Here is a 24,376-nt window from a genome sequence, read left to right on the forward strand (position 1 = left end):
AGACAAGATGTTATAGAATAATAGTTTAATGAAAACCCAATTTTGACAAAAAAAAAAAAAAAAAAAAATCATACGATACATTTGACCTATTTTTTGACTTTACTGAAAATGTTCCATCGCGACATCCGACGGGTTTTCCCAGATCGCATCACAATATAGCTGTTTGTGAATGTAAAAGGTCTGCAAAGTTTCAAAGATCAAAGTGCAGATAAATGGAGTTATTGTCTCTGTGGCGGACAGGTCGAGCAGCGCCAGTGTTAATGAGTGTCACCTGCATGCTGCACCAGTCTCGAGTTTCTCAGGAGCTTCGGGAACATAAAAGGAAGAGCGACGACAGTGAAGGACGAGAGAGGACCAGGCCTGGACTTTACGTTATGTTTTGTTTAAGTGTGTGTGGCAGTCGTCCGTGAGGGGCTGCCACAGTGAGTCTGCTGCCATGGACGCTCGAAGTGGCGGGCTGGAGTGAGTTGCCTGGGGGGATGGACAAACTCGCTGCCGGCTGCCTGGGTTGTGGAGGGGCAGCTGCTGTCCATGAGGGAGAAAAGGAGTTGCCGCCGTGTGCCTGCTGCTGTCCGCCATGAAGAGGAGCAGGGAACGGGGGACCTGCTGACTGGCTGAACCCGGAGCAGCCGTTGTCGTCCACTGAGGACTATCCAGCTTCGCCACCAGGTATCGCGAAGGAGTTCACCCAGCTGGCGGAGGACCGGATGTCAGTGCGTTTTGGGAACCGGACCTTGATTGTTTTTCTTTTCCTCTCTCCCCTCTCTCGTCTATATCGCTCCTCATGCTTCTGTCTCCTTTTCTCTTGCATCATCTGTCCTTACCCCCAGGTGCTCTGGAGGGGGAGTGGAGCACAGTCTCATAGTTTTAGCAAGTCTGCGGTTTTCCAGTGGAATTGGCCTACTTTATCACTGTTGCTGCAGGTTGTTTTTCATGTCCGTAGGTTGAAGCGACCCCAAATAACATGATATTTTGCCCCTGGAATGCGAATTTTACCAGGGGAACCCAGCCAAAAAACGGGCATTTTACCCCCCGGAATGCGTTTTTTTTACCAGAGAATCCCCCCTGAAACGCGACTGGGCTAGTTCTGAGTAGCAATTGGGCGGGTTTTGTTGTCTCGGGAGTACCACCCGGCCTGGGAGGGGGCGATGGGGGCAAGCAGGATGAGAACTAGGCGAGGCCTGTGGCGCAAGTGTTAATATGAGCATTACATGCGTGTCGCACCAGTCTCGAGTTTCTCATGGAGGAGCTTCGGGAGCATAAAAGGAAGAGTGATGACAGTGAAGGATGAGAGAGGACCAAGCCTGGACTTTTTTTTGCTGTTTGGTTCCCGCCTCCTTCTTCCCTTATCAACATACCTTGCTACATTGGTCCTGAAGGCGGGGAGGAAGGAGGAACTCGCTGTCAAAGAGCCCTCGCCGATGTGGGGAATCCGTGGTGCTGTTGAGCATGGCTGAGCAGAGTCTGCCACCATGGATGCTCGAGGAGGGCTGGAGTGAGTTGCTGGGGGGGGAAGGACGAACTCGCTGCCGGCCACCTGGGTTGTGGAGGGGCGGCTGCCATCCATGAAGGAGCAAAGGAGTTGCAGCCATTTGCCTGAGGCCAGAGCTTGCTGCCGTCCGCCATGATGCGGAGGAGCAGGGATCGGGGGACTCCTGCTGACTGGCCGAACCCGGAGCAGCCGTCGCTGCCTACCAGGCAGCAGAGGACTGTCGAGCTGTCTACTGAGGGCTATCCAGCACCGCCACCAGATATCACGAAGGAGTTTACCCAGCTGGCGGAGGACCGGATGTCAGTGCGTTCTGGGAACCGGAACTAGATTTTTTTCTTTTCTTCTCTCCCCTCTCTCGTCTCTGTCACTCCTCATGTTCCTGTCTCCTTTTCTCTTGCCTCATCTGTCCTTACCCCCAGGTGCTCTGGAGGGGGAGAGGGGGAGTGAAGCGCAGTCTCTCAGTGTTGCCAAGTCTGTGGTTTTCCCGTGGAATTGGGCTACTTTACCACTGTTGCCGTGCGTTGTTTTTCATGTCCGCAGGTTGAAGCGACCCTAAATAACATGATATTTAGCCCCTGGAATGTGAATTTTACCGGGGAAATCCAGCCAAAGACACGCATTTTACCCCCCGGAATGCAATTTTTACCAGGGGATCCCCCCTGAAACATGATTGGGCTAGTTTTGAGTAGCAATTGAGCGGGTTTTGGAGGCGATGGGGGCAGAGGGCCGTGAGAACAGGGTGAGGCTTGTGGCGCAAGTATTAATGACCATCACATGTGTGCCGCACCAGTCTCAAGTTTCTCATGGAGAAGCTTCAGGAGCATAAAAGGAAGAGCGGCGACAGTGAAGGACGAGAGAGGACCAGGCCTGGAATTTAAATTATTTTACTTTATGTTTACTTTTGTTTTGCTGTTTGTTTATTTTGATATGATTAAAGTGTTGAAACTGTCGCTGGTTCCCGCCTCCTTCTTCCCTTATTAACATACCTTGCTACATTGGTGCCGAAGCCCGGAAGGAAGGAGGAATGTGCTGTCAAAGAGCCCTCGCTGATGTGGGGAATCCACGGTGCCACTGAGCTGGCTGAGCAGAGTCTGCCGCCATTGGCGCTTGAGGTGGCGGGCTAGAGTGAGTTGCCAGGGGGATGGACGAACTCGCTGTCGGGTTTTGGAGGGGCGGATGCCATCTGTGAGGGAGCGAAGGAGTTGCCGCCATTTGCCTGAGGCCGGAGCCTGCTGTGAAGGAGAGGACCATGCCTGGACTTTACGTTATGTTTTGTTTATGTTTTGCTTTTAATTTCGTTTTGATGTTTGTTTATTTTGATATGATTAAAGTGTTGAAACATTCACCGGTTCCTGCCTCCTTCTTCCTTTATCAACTTACCTCGCTACAGCCTCCTAAAAGAAAGAAGCGATTCTGAACTGCCTGAAACGAGTCGTCAGTAATTCCAGTCTCACTTCCAGCTGAACCTATGTAGGTTTGTTACAAATTTGCATAATGCCAGCCTCTGGTCTTCACTGGCTGCCTGTGAACAATGTCTGATTTGCCCCACCCTCAAACACTGTAGTTGTCTCTGAGACCGGAACAGTTTGGCTTGTGTTGTTCATGTTGAGAAGACGCTGTATTCTGCTGCCAAAGCAAATCCACTTTGATGAGATTGATACGGTAAAACTGACACCATCGTTATTGTTCGTATAACTGTGTATCAAGTGGCGAGGAAGAGCTGAGATTCAGCTAATGGACGTTTGGTTTCCGACATGTGCTGTAAGCTATCGACCAATCACAACAGACTGGGCTGTCTGACCAATCGGAGCAGAGCAGGCTCTCGGAAAGGAGGGGTTTAGAGAGACCAAATCCTTGATTGAACCGTTTCAGACAATGTGAGAAAAGAGCTGATAAGAAAATTAAAGTGTTTTTGACCTTGGATGCATGTAAACCTATTGCAGGAGACTCTAAAACAAAATTAGCAGCCTTTAAAATAGCATAATTGGGGTACTTTAAAATCCTTGTGGTAACTGACAGCATGTCACAAATGCTTTGACAGAGATAAGATGCATTTCACCCATTATTTTAATAGGGAGCAGACCTGTAGGTATCTTCGGGATAGGTCTTTTGCACATAGTCCTGAAGCTCCATCTGCGCTTTTTCCTGGAACTTTTCAATCTGGCTACAGCTACTCAAACCTGGATGATCTTGTGAAGAAATGGATCAGTTGTGAGATTATAAGTGTATTACAACTGTTTCAAAATGCTCAAATGCAACATTCTGGCCTTCCTGAAGGAATTTAAGGGTTGTGTAAAGCTGTTAGCAACACATGTACCTGGACTGAAGAGGACAATGGCTTTTAAGTAGGCGTACTCATATCCGTCCGTCTGTAGCTTTGCCATGCTGTTGCAGAACTCCTGCAGCTTCCATATGTGCTCCATGACTAGTTTAATGCGTTCACTCGATAGCTTGTCTACTGAGAGGAGATCAGTTGTTAGTTAGGTGCACTAATTTTTTATTTCTTAAAAGCTCTGTGGGGCATCATTACAGTACATCATGAGAAAGCATACTGAAATGCTATTTAAACTTATTCTTCTTCTGAGACAAAATTTTCTGACTCTAACTCCTAGAGCTTTCAAGCTACAACCACCAAACTTCAGACTGTTCTGACTCACATTGATAAATCTTTTCAAACTGATCCGACTTTGTCAATTCCTGTATCGGACTTCTGAACAATCACAAATTCCCATAGACTTTCGTTGAAGGGGTCAAACTTTTATAAAATAACTCTTATAGAGACTTTAAGCTGTCTATCACTAGCAAAGCTTAACAACTAGCCTAGGGAAATAAGCTAAAACATACTAGCAACATGCTAAAACAAGTTAGCAATGTGCTAATTCATGCTAGAAAAATGCTAAAACATGGTATCAATATGTTAATTCATGCTAGAAATTTATTCATTCATGCTAGCAACATGCTAAAACATGTTAGCAAATGTGCTAATTCATGTTAGAAACATGCTAGCAATGTGCTAAATCAGGGGTCTCCAAACATGGTCCTAGAGGGCCACTGTCCTGCAGAGTTTAGCTCCAACTTGCCTCAACACACCTGCCTGGAATTTTTTAGATGCCTATATCTAGTATGTTAACAATGTGCAAATTCATGCTACAAACATGCTAGCAATGTGTTAATTCATGCTAACAGTGTGCTAAATCATGCTAACAGCATTCTAACATGTTAGTGTTGTGCTAATTAATGCTAGGAACATGTTAGCAATGTGATAAAGCATGCTAACATGTTAAAACATGCTAGCAACCTAGCAACTATCTATCTATCTATCTATCTATCTATCTATCTTTTAAACTTTAAGCTTTAAAACTAAACTTCAAACAATTTCAAACTGAAAACCTTCAAACTTCAAGGTGTTTAAACCTTAAACTTTCTGGTAAGTTTTATTGTATAATATCTCTAGTCTCCAGTGTGGATGTCAGGCTTGATGTTTCAGTAAAACATACCGTCCTGGATACTGGACTGCAGATGATTGACGATGGCAGCGAGAATGGTGGACAGGCTCATGATCTGAGCACACTGCGCCAGACCCAGAATAAACAACTCATTCCAGCATGCTCGTACCAGAGCCGTGTTACACTCCTGCCTACACACACACAGAAAAATGACATATACTCTTCTTGAGAGATAGCACGCATATAGAGAGAAACCCTGCGATAGAAATCTCACCCAAGAGCAAGGAATGCTGGGATAGAGCGCGCCCAGTGCATGGAGAGGAAGAGAAGCCGTGACGCAGACTCACAGATATAATGCACATTCAGATACTCAGGCATTGGGCTTGGCATCGTCAACTACAGAAAGAATAATCAAACACACTTTATAAGAACACGTTTCTTTCATTATTTAGAAAAGCAAAAGTTAAATATCTGTATTTTTATCTTAGAAAATCTTGTCCAAAATAGTGTCATTATTCAGCTCAATTCAATTTACTTATTCTGTATTCTCATTAGATAGTGTCAAATACAGTTAAACTGATATAACTTACTGAATTAATATTAATTGTCTTTTAAGCCACCAATATTATATCATAATTATTATTATAGTAACCAACACCAATATTATTAAAGTGAAATATATATAAGGAATACTAAAAAATGACTATACTAACACCACACTTTATGCCAAATCATTCTGTAACACACATGCATTATTAAACTCAACATAAAATGGCATTCAAAATCTCATTTTGTGACATGTAAATAGACAATGTAGGACAAGACTTGATTTTTATCCATCAGGTATTGACTGGATGGTGAAAAAGTGGGTCAGTGGTGAAAAATGGAGTCAGATCTGAAAGTGAATTTGCAGTGGATTGTGGAAGATTAATTTCATCCTGAAACACCACTGTCACCCACTTTTGAGGAGACTTTTTGACCAGAATGTGGATTCACTCTCTACAGCACCACCACATAGTGGAACACTACTTTATCAACCTCAACTTTATTACATTAATGCTAACCAACTAAATAAGAGCACTGGAACGTTTTTTTTTTTTTTTTTTTTTTTAGGAAGGCTGCATTATCTAAAATAACAGCATAAAACAACTGCTAAATCCCTATTTGGTTAACATTATCTATAGTCTGTGTGGCCTATAGGTGGTGTCAGAAGAAAAGAAAAGTTGGTCACATTTTGATGAATGATTATAAAAGTGTATTTTTATGAATTTTGATGAAGGATTATAATCAGGGTTTCTGTAGATTTTATGAAGGTAAATGTAAGACTTTTTAAAGACCTTTTTTAAGATCAAGTAAAGATGTAATGTAAGTAATAAATTGAAGGGAACAAAACGTCAATATGTTCTCTAAATGTAAATGTCTGTGGAGAAACACGAGTTGTATTAGCAGCAATTCAGAGTTTGATTTCTGTTACTTTTTAATTAATGTTACAAAAAAAAAGTAGCTTGAATCACTCATTTTGTTCAGTTTTTCAAGACTTCATTTTACATCTCAAGTAAATGTATCTTGATTTAAAGATGTTTGTATTGGTTATCAGGGCAAAAATACTGAGGAACATATTCATTTTTTGATATATATGCAACATTTAATGCCATGATTTTATGACTTAATTTTAGACTTTCTGCTCTGATTTAAGACCTTCATTTGCACAAGGGCGAATTTAGACTTTTTAAGACCTGCAGAAATATACCCTGACATTTTTTTCTTGAATAATGTGTACTGATGAATCGAAGATCTGGAACATGTACTAAGAAAGTCGTTTTTTTTTTTTTTTTTTTTGTAACACTTTATTTCGATAATCCACCTTAAACATTCTTCTAACTACAAGTCATTTTGCACCTACATGTCAACTAACAGTCATTAGAGTATTAGTAGACTGTCTGCTTAATATCTGTGAACACTTTATTTTGATGCTCCCAACAGACATTCTACTGACTATAAGTAACTTTGCAACTACTAGTCAACTTATTCTACTAACCCAAACCCCAACCTCTACTAATACTCTAATGAGAGTTAGTTGACATGTAGTTGCAAAGTTACTTAGTAGAATGTCTAAAGTGAGCTATCGAAATGTAACCTTTTTTTAATTTCATGTTGACCGTTTGCAAGAGTGTGAGAATGCTGTGTACACACCTTAAAGCTGACGTGTGTGTCTGTAAGCAGAGGTCCCTCGACTTCTATGAGCGGTGTAATTTGATCCCTGCTGATCACCTGTATAGTAGCTCCACCCACCCCGTCCACTTCCGACAAGCTCCGCCCCTCCGCCGCCTCACTGGGGTTCAGAGCTTTAGCCAGCGTGTCAAAGGCACTGCAACACCAAACACATCACACTCAGAAACAATGACAAAAAATAATGCAATTTCACCTGATTTTAATGGTACAGTTAGAAATGAGCTCTTTGGTATTTAATGTCAGTCCAAAACAGTAGGAAGGCAAGGAATGACAATAGAACTGGAGTAAGAGTGTATAATGAAATGTAAATGTTGAAGATTTATATAGTAAAAAATTAAGGTGATAACATGTCGGATAATGTGATATGTCATAATATGTCAAGTGAATTGAAATTATTTGTAAGTACATTTAGAAAAACGTTTCATTCTCTTCCGGGGAAAATAATTACTATAGTTTAGAATTACATAAAAAGTCCATAGGAAGACAAAACAAATTTTTGGTTGAATGTTCAGGCTTCTCTTTTCTATACAATGAAAGAGGACGGCGACCCACTTTCGATAATACCATAATTTCATATCTCTTTACTGTGTAAGCACGTACACATGTATTGTCTGCATTATTGACACACCGTGTGATTTCACTGGGTGATTCCTCCATCTGATCGTCTGTTGTTTCTCCATTACTAAGCGAGTCGTTCAGGTTGGCTAATGATGTAACCACATTAGCCAGTGTCCCCAGATCACCCTGTCCTGACTCTGCCTGATGAACAAATAAGCATAAAAACAAACAAACATAAAGCTACAGCTCCTCTGAATGTTTATAATATGTAAAATTATAATAAACAATTCAATTTCACTGCAATAAAAACCAAAGCTTTTTAGCTCAACCTTTTAACTGTTAACCCCTATTATCTAAACTATTATCCTGAGATTTCATTTACTGTAACAAATAACAACTTTAATGACATATGAGACCAGAGTAAAAAAATTTACTTAATATAATCTGGATTTGGTATTTCAATCCCAATCTAAAGAACCCCGAGGTTTTTTACAAACTCCGCTTGTACTGGACTACACAAAACAAAAGAAAAGATTGACAGACACAGAGATGTTATGTAGATGTTTTTACCTTGTCAGTTGCTAATAGTAATGTGCCATCAGCCTGTATTAAGGGTTGTTGGATGTTGACAAGCATCCCAGAGTCCAACAGCCTGGACCTGCACAGAGGATTAAATCATGGTCAAAAACATGTATTCATTTAGCAGATGCCTTAATCCAAAAGTGATTAAAATCAACTACAAACCCGATTCCAAAAAAGTTGGGACACTGTACAAATTGTGAATAAAAAAGGAATGCAATGATGTGGAAGTTTCAAATTTCAATATTTTATTCAGAATACAACATAGATGACATATCAAATGTTTAAACTGAGAAAATGTATCATTTTAAGGGAAAAATAAGTTGATTTTAAATTTCATAGCATCAACACATCTAAAAAAAGTTGGGACAAGGCCATGTTTACCACTGTGTGGCATCCCCTCTTCTTTTTATAACAGTCTGCAAACGTCTGGGGACTGAGGAGACAAGCTGCTCAAGTTTAGGAATAGGATTGTTGTCCCATTCTTGTCTAATACAGGCTTCTAGTTGCTCAACTGTCTTAGGTCTTCTTTGTCGCATCTTCCTCTTTATGCGCCAAATGTTTTCTATGGGTGAAAGATCTGGACTGCAGGCTGGCCATTTCAGTACCCGGATCCTTCTTCTACGCAGCCATGATGTTGTAATTGATGCAGTATGTGGTCTGGCATTGTCATGTTGGAAAATGCAAGGTCTTCCCTGAAAGAGACGACGTCTGGATGGGAGCATATGTTGTTCTAGAACTTGGATATACCTTTCAGCATTGATGGTGCCTTTCCAGATGTGTAAGCTGCCCATGCCACACGCACTCATGCAACCCCATACCATCAGAGATGCAGGCTTCTGAACTGAGCGCTGATAACAACTTGGGTTGTCCTTGTCCTCTTTAGTCCGGATGACATGGCGTCCCAGTTTTCCAAAAAGAACTTCAAATTTTGATTCGTCTGACCACAGAACAGTTTTCCACTTTGCCACAGTCCATTTTAAATGAGCCTTGGCCCAGAGAAAACGCCTGCGCTTCTGGATCATGTTTAGATATGGCTTCTTTTTTGATCTATAGAGTTTTAGCCGGCAACGGTGAATGGCACGGTGGATTGTGTTCACCGACAATGTTTTCTGGAAGTATTCCTGAGCCCATGTTGTGATTTCCATTACAGTAGCATTCCTGTATGTGATGCAGTGCCGTCTAAGGGCCCAAAGATCACGGGCATCCAGTATGGTTTTCCGGCCTTGACCCTTACGCACAGAGATTGTTCCAGATTCTCTGAATCTTTGGATGATATTATGCACTGTAGATGATGATAACTTCAAACTCTTTGCAATTTTTCTCTGAGAAACTCCTTTCTGATATTGCTCCACTATTTTTCGCCGCAGCATTGGGGGAATTGGTGATCCTCTGCCCATCTTGACTTCTGAGAGACACTGCCACTCTGAGAGGCTCTTTTTATACCCAATCATGTTGCCAATTGACCTAATAAGTTGCAAATTGGTCCTCCAGCTGTTCCTTATATGTACATTTAACTTTTCCGGCCTCTTATTGCTACCTGTCCCAACTTTTTTGGAATGTGTAGCTCTCATGAAATCCAAAATGAGCCAATATTTGGCATGACATTTCAAAATGTCTCACTTTCAACATTTGATATGTTATCCATATTCTATTGTGAATAAAATATAAGTTTATGAGATTTGTAAATTATTGCATTCCTTTTTTATTCACAATTTGTACAGTGTCCCAACTTTTTTGGAATCGGGTTTGTAAAACTTAAACCTACTTTGAATGAATACGCTGTATTGAATTACTACATTAAATCCTTTATTCTAATTTGAATGATCTGAAGCTTTGTTTTGAAACTAAATCTCTAGGTGTAGACACCATGTACAGCACACAGATTGTTTGTGAATGTGAATTCCAGTCTCACCGTGAAGCATCTTTCTCAGTGATAAAGGTTGGTGTTGCAATGAGGGGACTTCGCAGGTCTTTCCTGATGTAGATTTTCTCAGTGGATGCAGCACAGTTGGCAGGTTTTTCTCTGGGAAGATCAATGGGTTTCCTCTCACTCTGTACAGCTATGGGAAGAATATATAACACACCATCAGAAATTATTTCACTGTGCAATCATGAAACATTAAAAGGGGCCACAATCTATTTTATTTTTGGCCACTTAAAGAGCACCTATTCTGCTTTTCTCCATGTTCATCTTTCTTTAGTGTGTAATGTTGCTGTTTGATCATGAAAAAGGTCAAAAAAGCACAAAGTCCCTCCAGCAGGAGTTCTTCTCTATATCAGTGTCAGTGTTTCTGAACTCCCTGAAACACCTCCATTGTAGTCTTGAGTTTTCTTCACAATATTCCTTATTTAAATAATTCATATGCAGAATAAAGGGGCGGGGCCTGGTTGAGTTAGTTAGTAGTGTGTTGAAACTGGCGGTTATGGTAAGGGGCGGGACATTTGCCAAACACCAATCACAACACACTACTTCAGAGCACAGTGGCTTTTCAGAAGGAGGGGCTTCATAGAGACAGGAACTAAACAGAGCGTTACTGACAAACCAGGAAGAGAGGAGCTGCAACAATGGAGAATATGAGGAAAATAATGTGTTTTTGAACATTCAAGCAGCCCAAAAACAAAACCAAGACTTTGAAAAGGGGCCTAACAGGTCCTCTTTAAAATGTATTCTTGCACCAAAAAAAAATCATCATTTATTTCTTCATGATATGTAAAATAAAATACTGTAAAAAGTAAAATAAATACTGTGGTGATCTATTTAACAGGTTATTTTTTAAAAAACAAAAAAAAGAAAACATCAAGGACTTAGTTCCATATGCACCTCTTTTAAGCAATTCTACAGCATGCGATTCTACGAGTTTCCCACCCATGGCAGACAACCAAAATAAGATTTTTTTTTTTGTTGATTTTTTAACTTAAAAAGTTTTCAATATCATTATTTTCAAACATTGATTTATACAACATGTCATTCACAGAGTAGTAACTGTTTTCCAAGCACAAAACGGGCACCTCTGTCGAAACCAAAAAAAATTAAGAACTGCCCACCCCTCCTTCAACATCCTCCACATCAAAGAGAGAAAAAATTGGATAAGAAAAATATAAAATTAAATTATTAAAATGATTGGTTAATCTTCATTGAATTACTCGACATTTTCCAAAAAAGCATGAGAGGAAGTATGGTTAAAATTGACATGGTTTCATCTTCGAAAATCGAGCATTCGTCATCATGAACAGCACGTGCTTGGTTAGTTAACATATTTGCAAAATTGTATTACTTGTGCAAACAAAAACAAAAAAATTGCAACTAGACCAAAAAAAAAAAAAAAGTTAATAATTGAATTTCCAGGGACTAAATATACAAGCTATCGAGCAAGTTTCTTTTAGAAAAAACGCCTGCTTTCGTGTTAAAGATAATGACGTTAGCATAATGACATAATGCATAATATGCTCGAAAAACCTGCAAGAATTGGGAAGTACTATGTTTGTTTGTGGGAAGGTTGTGTAGTATCATAGTCATCAATCACAGTCAGTCACATCATTGTTTGGCCAGTTCTGAGAGCGGTTCACGGATCCCTCAGATGAGCTCCAGCACAATTTTGATGGTTAAGAGGTGTCAAAAAAGCTCAGATCAAGCTTTATGCTCTCAAACACATGATCATGTGGTCTGAATTGTTTTTTAAACACTCACACTCCATCTTCATGCCCATCTCCAAGCATTTCCTGAGACGGCAGAACTGGCAGCGGTTGCGATGGTGTTTGTTGACCACACAGTCCTGGTTACTGCGGCAGCTGTATGTCAGACTCTTGCGCACACTTCGCTTGAAGAAGCCCTTACAGCCTTCACAGCTGACTGCCCCATAATGCCTCCCTTCAAATACACAAACCCACACAGAGATGAGATGATAAGAGAGTATCATTTTTTATTTTTAAATGTTAAAGATATATATATATAGTAAAAAATTAAGGTTATATGGGAAAATGTGGATCCCATAGCCAAACCAGTTGAGAACCACTGATGCACATAATATAATCACCAACTCACATGTAAAAACATTCTTAGTTATAGTCAAATCAATCAGTAAACTATAAGATCCAGGTGAACAAAAGCACTTGAAGCAGAGTACTCCCTTTTCCCTGGTCCCAGACTCCCTTAATGTTTGATTAAAACTACAATGCCTCCTTGTTTTGCCACTAAATCATCGGCAGTGGACACTAGATATCGCCATGTAGTGACCAACAAAACTTCCTTTAGTTTTCACATCAACTTTTGAGGCGTGATGTAAATCTTTATTGTCTTACACCTGAAATCAGACATCTGAGAGCATGTATGATCAAGGACAGTTTACTTAGTCTCTCAAACAAACTCTAAATATCTTTCAAAGATTCAGTATGAACCTCACATGCTTGCCAAATCCAGTGATTAGTTCTTTCTCTGAAACACTCTTTGCAGCAGACAAAAACTTGCAAATACAACATTGTTTCTTGGTATAAAGTGAAATTGTTTGCAGAACTGGTCTGGGCCGCGTTTCCCAGAAGCATCATAAGCATTAAGTACATAACTGAAACCACTGGCACCCATGGTCTCTTCAATTTATTTAGGCTTGCAATGCAGTGAAATGCAAATTCAGCATCAGACGCTCTGTGGGAAACACATGTGGGTGCGGCGTGAGAATGAGACTAATATGATAAACCTCCCTCATATGTAATGTTGTGTAATGCAATGCACTGGATATTATTTACATTGAATGTGTTTGTACCTGAGGCTTTATCTCCACACACCACGCAGTATTCTATAGGCTGGGCTCGGCTCATGTCTGCCCCTTTACCCAGAAGCCTCTCCACTGACACTGCATCTGTCACAAACTACCAGAAAAGGCAGAAGGATTACTTACTTTGGCATTCAGGGTTAGGATTTTACAGCACAATTACAGACCCACAGATCAACCCAGGGCACAGATGATGACGATGATGATGATGCCTCTAGTTGAAAAATGAACAAGAAACCTTTGTCATCTAGTACAGACTGTACTCTATTTCCATGTGAGAACGAAACATGGAATAATATATAATGTGACAAAACTGTTATTCACTAATTTTAATTTAAGTCAAGATCAAGATGTCACAAACTGACAAGACTCCTGTCCAAAAGAAAATCAAAGGGTGCTTCAACTAAGGGCCTGTTTACAGCTGGTCACTTCACGTGTTTTCTCTGATCAGACAGCTATCCGATCATGAAAAGACCAGATGTAAATGCCCTCCGAAACGCATTTGAGATGGATTTAAATCCGATCACTCAAACCAGGAGGTGGTCTGAGACGCATTCCAGACAAAACTGAACAAGTTTAAATGGATCTGGTTGTTGAAACCACATATGCTAATTTTACTCCTCCCAAAAATGCTAATAAATGAACTTGTGAGAGTGTGTTATAGGCTAAATGTTATATTCAGATATGACAGCACAGATGAGCAGCTGAGTATCTCTTCAGCCAACTGCCGCAAACTGAAAGTCGCAGACGCTCAAAACACAATCATCTTTATTAAAAGTAATAAAAGTAATAAACTAAACGATCTTACCAGTGCTGTTGTCGCGCTCTCTCCTATTGTCTTTGATTTTGAAATTAGCTGATGATCAATAAAATGCAGCTCATATTTGTTGCTTTCGGTGATGTGAACTCCATTAAATCTGCATATAGTGTGGGAATTGAAGATCGGATTTATATCCGTTTTGTGGAGACACATTTATGTGGCCAAGTGTAAATGGAATCATTTCGATAAATCCCGATAGCCATCTGATCAGTAAAAATGCATGAAGTGACCAGGTGTAAACAGGCCCTAAGTATTAGTTCAGGGGGTGAACACTTATGCAGTTATTCCAAGTGTTTTTTTCTCTCTGAAATGTGCCACTTTGGTTTTCAGTGGCATTACATAGGTTGCCATTTTTACATTAAACGTGCAAAATTTCTGATATGATTTATCTTTGTTTTATTATTTACATCACAAAAACCAGCTGTTTTAACAGGGGTGTGTGCAGAGTTTTTATATCCACTGTAGTTTGCTCCGGACTGGCTTTCAGTCTGTGTGTTGCTTGATAAATAAACTTTTCTTCTTCTGAAACTCTTCACACATCACACGTATACATGTTTTTTTTTTTTTCCCCCTGAACCATGACAAACTGTTTTTTTTTTTCCTTTTCTCCATCAACTTTACAAATCACTATATTCTTTCTGTGGGGTTTGGTATTGCAAACATTTATGACATTTCAAACATTTTGCTAAACAATAGGTAGAACAGCTAGAATTATATGTACCCTAAATACACACAAATAACATTGTATGCATAATTTGACAAACTACAGCTTGATTGGACATGACGCACAAACAAATATTCTGCTCACATATGAAAATGAACCTTTTTTCCCCTCATATCTCATCTCATGCATGCTCTCTACTGACAATGTTATCTTCCAGTTAAATATGTAAACTAACTTTTGATTAAACTTTATTATCGACAAAATTGTTTGTGATAAAAAAAAATGATATAGTCTTATATCACAATAAATATTGAAATGGTTTATGATTATTTCACTCTTTGTTTAGATCATCATAGTTTCAAACATGTAACATGATTTGTTAAAAAACAGAGGGGGGATTTTTGAAAGAGAATGTCATCATTGAAATTTTAATGCAGAAATTTAGACATTGTAGAAACAGTGTAAAGTGAACAGTGAACATACAAAAAAATAATTGTTTAATTTGAATGAACTAAATTAAATACATGTTTAATAATGAACTTATTGACTATACATTTATTTATACAATTTACAAGCCTTATGAGGTATTAAAATTTAGCCATCAATCCCCACAAATTTGTATTATCTTCATTCCATCTTAGTCCAGGATAAGTCGCAGTGTCGTGCACGTTTTACTAGGCTGTTTGTAACACTGAAAATAAAATCTGTAATACAAGATAAAATGAAAATCTGTTTCATGAAAGAGTGATTGCAGCGATACGGCAATAGCTAGTAAATCTGTTGACCTGCCGTTTATAAACATTAGATTAAAATTATAGAATATTAATTAAATTACTTACCGTTCCACTTGGGAAAAAAATCTGTAACGCATGTCTTAGTATGCTGGTAGGGAAACTTGCATCATCTACTGTCGGAAATGGGAAATGCATCCAGTCTGACCAGAAGCGGGGATAAAACGGGGATGAAAAATAAATGACCAGATTATCAAAACGGTGTGTCCCGCCTTGTTGGCAGATGCTATTTATAGTAACTCCACCCACCAACGGTCTGAGTGAGTCAGACAAAGTTACAAAAGAAATCCCACTGATAACAGGATCAGTGGCGTGAAGAGTAAGACGGGTAACACTAACTTTTGACGCAAGTTCGAATCCATCCTGAGTTTTTCCAAACTCATTCTTCTCCCTTTTCCCATCACATATCAGCTTGGAGAGAAGTTCATTTTAAATAAAAATGACGAAAGTATTCGAAAAGTGGAAATAAAGTGCCTAACGGGTAGAAGAGTAAGAATTAAGTATTTAAAGGATTAGCTGACTTCAGAATTCAAATTTCCTGATAATTTCCTCACCCCCATGTCATCCAAGATCCATGTCTTTCTTTCTTCAGTGGAAAAGAAATGAAGGTTTTTGAGGAGAAAACACAGGATTTTTCTCCATATAGTGGACTTCACTGGGGTTCAACGGGTTGAAGGTCCAAATGTCAGTTTCAGTGCAGCTTCAAAGAGCTCTACATGATCCCAGATGAGGAATAAAGGTCTTATCTAGAGAAACCATCAGTTATTTATTAAAAAAAAAAAAAAAATGTATATACTTTTTAACCACAAATGCTCATCTTGCACTGCTCTGCGAAGCTCCACACATTACGTAATCACGTTGGAAAGGTCACGCGTGATGTAGGTGGAAGTACTGCGGTAGGGCGAAAAACTACATCTCATTTTCTCCTCCAACTTCAAAATCCTCTGACATCGTTGTTTTACCTTTTTTTGTAATCTTTGCATGTTCGCTTTGTAAACACTGGATCTGTACTTCCGCCTACGTCACTCGTGACCTTTCCAACATGATTACGTAATGCGTGGCGCATCACAGAGCAGTGCAAGACGAGCATTTGTGGTTAAAAAGTATATCATTTTTTATTTTTTTAGAAAATGGCCGATCGTTTCTCTAGATAAGACTCTTATTCCTCGTCTGGGATCATGTAGAGCTCTTTGAAGCTGCACTGAAACTGACATTTGGACCTTCAACCCGTTGAACCCCAGTGAAGTCCACTATATGGAGAAAAATCCTGGAATGTTTTCCTCAAAAATAATTTCTTTTCGACTGAAGAAAGAAAGAACATCTTGGATGACATGGGGGTGAGGAAATTATCAGGAAATTTTAATTCAGAAGTGAACTAATCCTTTAATGGATAGGGTTACAAGCAGTATCCATTTATGATTTTAATAAATATAATCATATAAACTGAATATGTTGTTATCATTGCACTGTTTTATAATATACTACAATACACTGAGGTGCAAATAGTATCTGCCACTATTTGAACTGTATAAATAGCATCTAACAACTATTTACATTTAATGCAAAGAAAATACTAATATTTTTACTTAGTGTAAATAGCATTTAACACTATTTGCAATCGAGTGTAAAGAAAACACTTTTTGTTGCTATTTATAGTGCAAATAGCCGCTGCCTAATCAAAATCAGAGGCAGGGAAATTCCCCACGGCCAACCGTACTTTTCAGGATTTTAATATTGAAATTCTGCGTCAAGAGTTCACCAATAAAATCTAAACATTAAAGGCATTTGTAAAGTAGCATAAACAAATGAAGATGGTGGTAAAAAACAAGTTTACTAAATTGTTTTATTGTGACCTCCATACAATAAAAAGAAAAGAGCTAATACATAAATGTGCCCACAGTTGAAGAAACACCCATGCATTTGTGTGACTTCATACCTGAATTCGGCCGGGCACCAGGCTGTCAGCAGTGGCAAAGATGAGCTGTTTGGCACTAGTACTCTCAGGTGATGCCAGGAGGACTTTGCCTGCTGAAGAGCCATCGGGTGCTGCCAGGATAAATTGCTGTTTGGGCACGGTGGAGTCCAGTGCCGTCACTATCTGAATTTTTTGCCCCGTCTGCTGCTCAGTGACTATCTGCGGGCGAGAAAGTGTGTGTGTGTGTGAATAAGCCAGTGCATCATCTATGATAAAGCGTGCATGTGTGTGTGTGCATTGTGTGTGAACCTGTATTCTCTGCGGGGTCGTGACGGAGGGGTCAGTGGAGATGATCTGAATGCGCTGGGGAGAGGTGCTCATCACTGAGCTGTCTGACGGAGATGACTGTACCTGCAACACACACACAGTACATTCAACTTCATCTGAGAGTAAAAAGGCAGTGTGTTTCCATGGTAACTAAGTGGTCCACTTCAACAAAACAATGGAAATATAAAACATATTTTCATATGCTTGCTAAATTAAAAGAATCATACAAGAAAGTTTAAGCACACATAATAAGAATAAAACCTTTTCCACTGTTGTCAGTACATGTTAAAATTAATGGCTCAAAATGTATACATTTTTAGCATAACTATTAACTATTATAACTATTATATTCAAAACCACTTCTTTGCTTGTTTCACTATTTCTTAAAGAGCCTCTATTATGCTTTTATTTCTGTTATTACCTTTCACGTAGGGTGTGAAAACTGTTTCTGAATGTAAAAAGTCTACAAAATTTGTTACAAGTTTGTAACAAATTTGCATACTGCCAGCCTATGGTGCTACTTTGCTCCGCCCTCAAACACTGTAGTTGTGGCTGAGGCCTAGAAGAATTTGGCTTATGTTGTCGACACATCGATAAGACGCTGTTTTCTGTTCTGTCAAAGCAAATCCACTTTTATGCACTTCCAAAGGATGAGGACTCATGGTGCAATTTCCATGATAAAACCGACGCCATCGTTACTGTTCGTATCACTGTGTATCAAGTGCTGAGGAAGATCCAGAGCTGAAATTCAGACATGCTAATGGATGTTTGGTTTAAGTTCTCTGTAAATGGTCGAGCAATCACAATCTGATCTTGGGTAATCTGACCAATCAGAGCAGAGAAGTCTCTCGGAAAGCAGGGAGACCGAATCCTTTATCGATCCGTTTCACAATGTGAGAAAAGAGCTGATGCTGCAATGTATATCATGACAAAATGAAAGTGTTTTTTGACATTGGATGCATGTAAACCTATTGTAGAAGACTCCAAAACAAAATCAGGAACTGGTAAAATAGCATAACAGGATTACTTCAAATCCCGCCTTGTTCTAGCCAGTACTATTTTAGAACTTTGTATGGTTATGGTGCTTTTCCACTGCATGGTACGGTTTGGAACGGCTCACTTTTTTCATCTCGCCTAAATAGTACCACCTCGGTTGAGGTTCCAAGCGTGTCGTACCGATACTAAATGTGACGTGTAAACACTGCAGATCACTGATTGGTCAGAGAGAATCATCACTACCAGCGTCATTGAATCTGAAACACGAGACACCAAACCCACTAGATTTAAATTGTCAGTGACAGCCACCGCAGTATCATTTGTTCGAGAAACAGCTTGCTTTAAATGAATGTCGCACCCAACTTGAAAAAAGAAAAGCATGACATTTTCTTGGATTGGCTCGAGAATTATGTTGGAATTTGTGGGCAGGCATTAGCATGGTTTAATTCCTACCTATTCAGTCACAACTGTTAGTGACGAGGTGTCAGACCAAACACAGGTACGGAGTGCCACAGGGCTCTGTATTAGGTCCTATACTTTTCTCCTTGTATGTGCTTTTGTGAAGGAAATTTTTAATTAATCATAACATTCATTTTTTTTTTTTTTGCAGGATTAACATTTATATGCTTTTGAAAACTAAATGTCCCCAACACTTGGGCCAAAGTTAGTGTGTGTTGAAATAACAGATACAGATGGACAAGACTAGACGGCTGTCTAAATATATAAACCACATGGCTTGAGCAACAAGCTTAAGTAATAAAGAAATCCAGATATGCTTTTACCTAGTAACAGAGGAGGGTTTGCTGAATTACACATATGAAGAACCAACCATATTAGAAAAACAATTATGTAATGAATTATGTCACCTTTGCCATGCACCTATTCTACAAGAACTGATGTACTCTTTTTGTCAGGGGGATTCTCTCTGAAATTGGTCCTCCTGGCCATGATTAAAGCATATTCAAAGGCATTCTCTGGAGTCTGTCTGGTTACTGCTGCACAGAAGGTTGGTGGAACATTAGAGACCTTATTCCTAAGTGATAGTGTTCATAAGGGACGAGACGTCGTCCAACTCGAACAGGTGTCGAAGTAGAGACGCCCTGTTTAACTTAAGTCAGGTGCATAGGGGAAATCTACCACACTTTACTTGGGGTATATTATCAGGAACCGTAGCATTAGTTTTCACTTTTATGCAGATGATACCCAGCTTTATATTTCCTCTAGACCTGACGAATCCTCTCAAGTCGCCAGGTTAGCAGAGGATATTTGTGATATCATCAAAGACTGGATGGCTAGTTATTTCCTTCTTCTGAATTCTGACAAAAGAGGTATGAAACAAAAACTTCTGAACATAAGACCATAGAATATAATCTGTCTTTGCATGGAATTACAGTCATCTTCTAGTCAAGAACCGGGGAGTTTCATGATAATCTGTGCTTCAACAATCATATTTTTAGAACAGCCTTTTTCAACCTAAAAAACATTGATAAAATAGATGTGGTGTCTGTTTTTGATGCGGATAAACAAATTCATGCATTCATGACCTCAAGACTATTGTCTAATATTACTGTAATGTACTACTACTACAAGTTCAATAAATAAGCTTCAGATGGTTCAAATTGTAGCAGCAAGAGTGCTTACTAGAACTAACAAATACGATCATATCAACCCAATTTTATCATCACTTCATTTTAAAATTCTTCTCATGAACATATAAAGCTTTAAATGTCTAGCTCCTCATTACTTATGTGACCTTGCACTATATTACACCACATTCACTATAGTCACAAATCTCCTGCCTGTTGATAGATCCTAGAATATCAAAATTCACAAAAGGAAGTAGATCCATTTTCTAGAAAATTTTTCCTAGCACTGTTCGGGATTTAAGTCTAATTGAATTAAACTAACTGACTGGCATCTACACCAATTAGTCTTTTTCCATTCGAGTTCCTACTATAATAGCCTGCACAGAGGATGAACTGCTGCTGCTCCTGGGTGGACGATACATCTTGTACTTCTCTCTCACATCACTCACCTCTGAAACCTGCTCAGTGGTCAATATCTGCTGAGCCAGCACCTCCATATTGGTTGTCATGGTGATGTGAGGTCATTAGAAGTGTCTGACTGGACCAGTTCTGCATCTGTCAACAACACCTCCACCTATACGCCAGTAAAATATAGATTATGAAGCATAGCCGATCTGTTTTGAAAGCACAATATAATATTACATTGCAACACTTGAAAATAGAAAACCAGTAAATATCTGCAGATATTATAACATTTAGTTACCATAAGTTCCTGAATCATGAATTTACAATGAACAATAACATTTTACAATATTTATTCATCTCGGCTGATGTTAATTTATAAATATTAATTATTATTTCAAGTTAGTTTCTGAATGCATGAATGTATGTTAATGTATAAAATGTTTAACTGTTAACGATGTCTTAGTGTAGATGTATACATTAACATTAACCAATATTAAGAAATATTGCTGCTGTAAAAATATTGTTCAATGTTAGTTCATGTTAACTACAGTGTTAACTAATGTTAACATTTACAACCATACTGCAAAGTGTTACAGATATTTTTATGGCGCTTCCATCTATGTTCTTTATTAAATGCAGATTAATCTTATTCTCTTCATATATGCACACAGGCTACTTCTAAATATACAATTTACTATAGAATATATGATTCTTAGTCTTCATCCCCCAAATTGGTTCCTCTAGGTTTCTACATGACAATAAAAAAACTAAAAATGAGGCGACAAACAGTATGGCAAATTGACAACGACAACTGAAATGTAATTAAAGTCGGCTTGAAATGGAAGTTGCGCTAGACTCCCTATTGTGCCACATATCTGAGTAAAACAGCTTCTCAAACAAGAACAAATGTAGGGCGGGGCTTGATTTTGTCCATGGGGAATTGATTGGATAGTTGTAGTATGCTACTGGTGGATTTCATGTGAGTGACAGGTTGCCCTGCCCCCAAAAAATTATGACTTCATAAATGTTTTTATTTTCCTAAAAAAAAAAAAAAAAAAAAAAAAAAACAATTTCACAATTACCTGATATTTCTAGGTTTTCCATGCAAGTTTTACAAATTTTACATTTCTATGACATTATCTTTTTTCCAATATTCCTTATTTGTGAATCAAATTGTACACTTAAGATATGTGAATATTTGGTGGTATGAAATACATTTTAAAATATTGTGTTTTATTCTATTGTTAGTCAACTGATGTACTAATTACAGCATTGTTACTATTCATTTTTAGTAGCATTTATGTCATCATCAAAAAATAATTGCATATATTTGTAGTTGTAAGTTCTGCTGTAAGTCATTTATTGATACCATCCATATAAAAAAATAGATACAGAGTCACAGATCTTAGATGATGCAGTATAAACTTTTATTGCTTGGCTGGTATTACTGCTGATAAGTTACAATACGATTAATAAAAGTAACCTGCCACAAAAATTGTGAATCCAGTATATATCAGTTTCCTCTGTGGCTCCTAAAGCAAAACAGCTAAGTGATTTCGATTTAACTTTGACAGTAACATTTGTATTTGACAAACTGAAACTGTATGTCACAGAATAAAAAAATAAATGTAAAAACTTTTATCTCACAATTCTGACATTTTCTTGCAATTTTAAATGATTAACTTCCAAATTCTGACTTTTTCCCCCTCAGAATTGTAAGATATAAACTCGCAAATGTGAGAATTAAGTCAAAATTGTCAAATAAATGTCGCAATTACCTTATTTTTTTATACAACTGATCATATTTTCTTTTAGTACATGCAGTTATTGCCTGCTTTTTCTCGAAACCATGTTGTATTGGGAATGTCTTTGGATGACAAAAATGCAGGTAAATTCTTTATCCATTAATTTAAGTGTATGAAAACAAAACCTTAATTCTGTGTATTTAAAAGAGATTTTCTGTTGAAGATATTTTCCATCATTTTTTTATTTATTTTATTTATGTGCCTTGCTTTACAGTGTTATTCTTTTACACATTTATAACTTTTAATAAATGTATATTTTGTTAATGTTCAATAAAATTTTTTTTAAAAAAAAGTACCCTACCGCCTCATAGCGGAAGTCGTGTTCAAAACACGGAACAAAATGGAGACTCTGGCACAAGGCCAAGAAAAAACACAACACGAAGGCTTTGTTAAACGTCCCTTAAAAAATAATTAAAACTGAAAACATTCGTTATTCCTCATGGCAGCAATATTCAGGTCAAGTCAGACGACAGCTCAAAAGTATCGACTAAAATTAATGAACATTAAGGCGAAATCCTCCCACTGAAGGACCCGCGGTGGCAAAGGTAAAAGGGTCGAGTTCATATGTTAGCTCTCAGGCTAACCAGCTAATACTTTAAACGTCTGCCAATTTATAAACGACATCAAAATTACTGATTAAATTATATTTATATACAGCATTTGCTGTAAAATAAAATGGAATATCCCTGGCAAGCTAAAGCATACTATGCTCGGTTAGGGCTTTTTTCGTTAAGTAACACACGCTCGATTGTTGACAGCACAGAGGAGGTTTGAGAACAGCTCAGGCCTGTTTCTCTGCATCCACACATCAAGCTTGCACAAATGGATTTTTTTTTTTTTCACGCGAACGTTTTGACCAACCATTGTGCAACATGCAGAAATGAAAAGCTGCTTACCTGTGATATGAACGGACGTGTGTTTTTTGCTCTCGGGTTTATTGCACATTATTTGTTATTGTTTTACTCCAGTGAAAGGTCATAGTTCGTGACCCCGTTTGCCAGCGTGCTAGAGTTTTTCTTCCTCTCGGGCTCGTTCACGGTTGCGCGGACACGAGCGTCTGGAGCAAGGCGCCGCTGACGTCATCATGTCTGTCTTCAACACGAGCGCGGATTGGCGGACTGTTTTGGACACTTTATTTCTAATTCACAAAGCTTTGACGTTAGATAACATGTCAACATATTTTCTTTATACATACGGCAGTCCTGAGGTTAACCGTGGGATTGTTTCTCTCTTTCAGTTCGTCTAGTAAAAACAAACCTGACCTTCATAGGCATTAATTGTCATTGAACGATTTCTTTCTGCCTCCACAAAAGTAATAAATTATTCATAATAACATTGAATCTTATGTATAGAAATCATAATTAATCTATTTCCTGTTTTGTGTCAAATTTCTCATTCAACGTGTCAATCATGATTTAGACAATTAGCCTTAATCAAGAAAGAATATATAATGAGAGGTAATGCTACTTTATGAAATAAATGTTATATGGTTATTCTATAACTGACTGCATTTCTGTCTTAAAAAATAATAATATTTCAGACAAGCAGTAGAAAGTGGTGAATATTATTATAAATAATTTCTACAACACTAGTCATGCAGCATGGAATCAATAAGGGCTTAAAGCGATAGTTCACCCAAAAATGAAATTTACTCGCCCTCAAGTTGTTCCAAACCTGTATGAATTTCTTTCTTCTGCTGAACACAAAAGAAGATATTTTGAAGAATGTCAGAAACCGAACAGTTGAAACCCCCCCATTCTTCAAAATATCTTCTTTTGTGTTCAGCAGAAGAAAGAAATTCATACAGGTTTGGAACAACTTGAAGGTGAGTAAATGATGACAAATTTTTCATTTTTGGGTATCGCTTTAAGATTTGTACATGAAAGGGATCAGTTTCAACAAGTCAGTGGTTCTGATGAAATATCTTCTTTTATGGTTTGCATCCATGCGCTTCTGGGATGAAATGAAACCACATGGTAAATACTTAATTA

At 38.4% G+C, this 24,376-nt stretch overlaps 1 protein-coding gene across 10 annotated transcripts in view; it reads right to left on the bottom strand.

The window, feature by feature from the left end:
• Nucleotides 1-23,703, bottom strand: part of nr2c2 (nuclear receptor subfamily 2, group C, member 2) — a 45,385-nt gene extending 21,682 nt beyond the window's left edge. Inside the window, exons 1-16 of one of the 10 annotated variants that reach the window (XM_051904089.1) lie at nucleotides 23,282-23,700; nucleotides 20,625-20,749; nucleotides 19,798-19,905; nucleotides 17,576-17,677; nucleotides 17,288-17,485; nucleotides 15,400-15,762; nucleotides 13,068-13,173; nucleotides 11,999-12,178; nucleotides 10,223-10,370; nucleotides 8,299-8,386; nucleotides 7,799-7,929; nucleotides 7,132-7,306; nucleotides 5,213-5,334; nucleotides 4,990-5,129; nucleotides 3,810-3,950; nucleotides 3,576-3,681 (exon numbers count right to left, since the gene is read on the bottom strand). In XM_051904089.1, coding sequence (XP_051760049.1) covers nucleotides 3,576-3,681; nucleotides 3,810-3,950; nucleotides 4,990-5,129; nucleotides 5,213-5,334; nucleotides 7,132-7,306; nucleotides 7,799-7,929; nucleotides 8,299-8,386; nucleotides 10,223-10,370; nucleotides 11,999-12,178; nucleotides 13,068-13,173; nucleotides 15,400-15,762; nucleotides 17,288-17,485; nucleotides 17,576-17,647 — 1,970 coding nt within the window. In that variant the 5' untranslated portion in view covers nucleotides 17,648-17,677; nucleotides 19,798-19,905; nucleotides 20,625-20,749; nucleotides 23,282-23,700. Of the gene's footprint in view, nucleotides 1-3,575; nucleotides 3,682-3,809; nucleotides 3,951-4,989; nucleotides 5,130-5,212; nucleotides 5,335-7,131; nucleotides 7,307-7,798; nucleotides 7,930-8,298; nucleotides 8,387-10,222; nucleotides 10,371-11,998; nucleotides 12,179-13,067; nucleotides 13,174-15,399; nucleotides 15,826-17,287; nucleotides 17,678-19,797; nucleotides 19,906-20,624; nucleotides 20,750-23,281 lie in introns of those variants that run through there. The other 9 variants (XM_051904086.1, XM_051904088.1, XM_051904091.1 and 6 more) reach the window with 9 other exon arrangements.
• Between the last annotated feature and the right edge of the window lie 673 nt (nucleotides 23,704-24,376).

Source organism: Ctenopharyngodon idella, chromosome 8, assembly GCF_019924925.1.
Source record: "Ctenopharyngodon idella isolate HZGC_01 chromosome 8, HZGC01, whole genome shotgun sequence".
In the NCBI taxonomy this organism is placed as follows: Eukaryota; Metazoa; Chordata; class Actinopteri; order Cypriniformes; family Xenocyprididae; genus Ctenopharyngodon; species Ctenopharyngodon idella.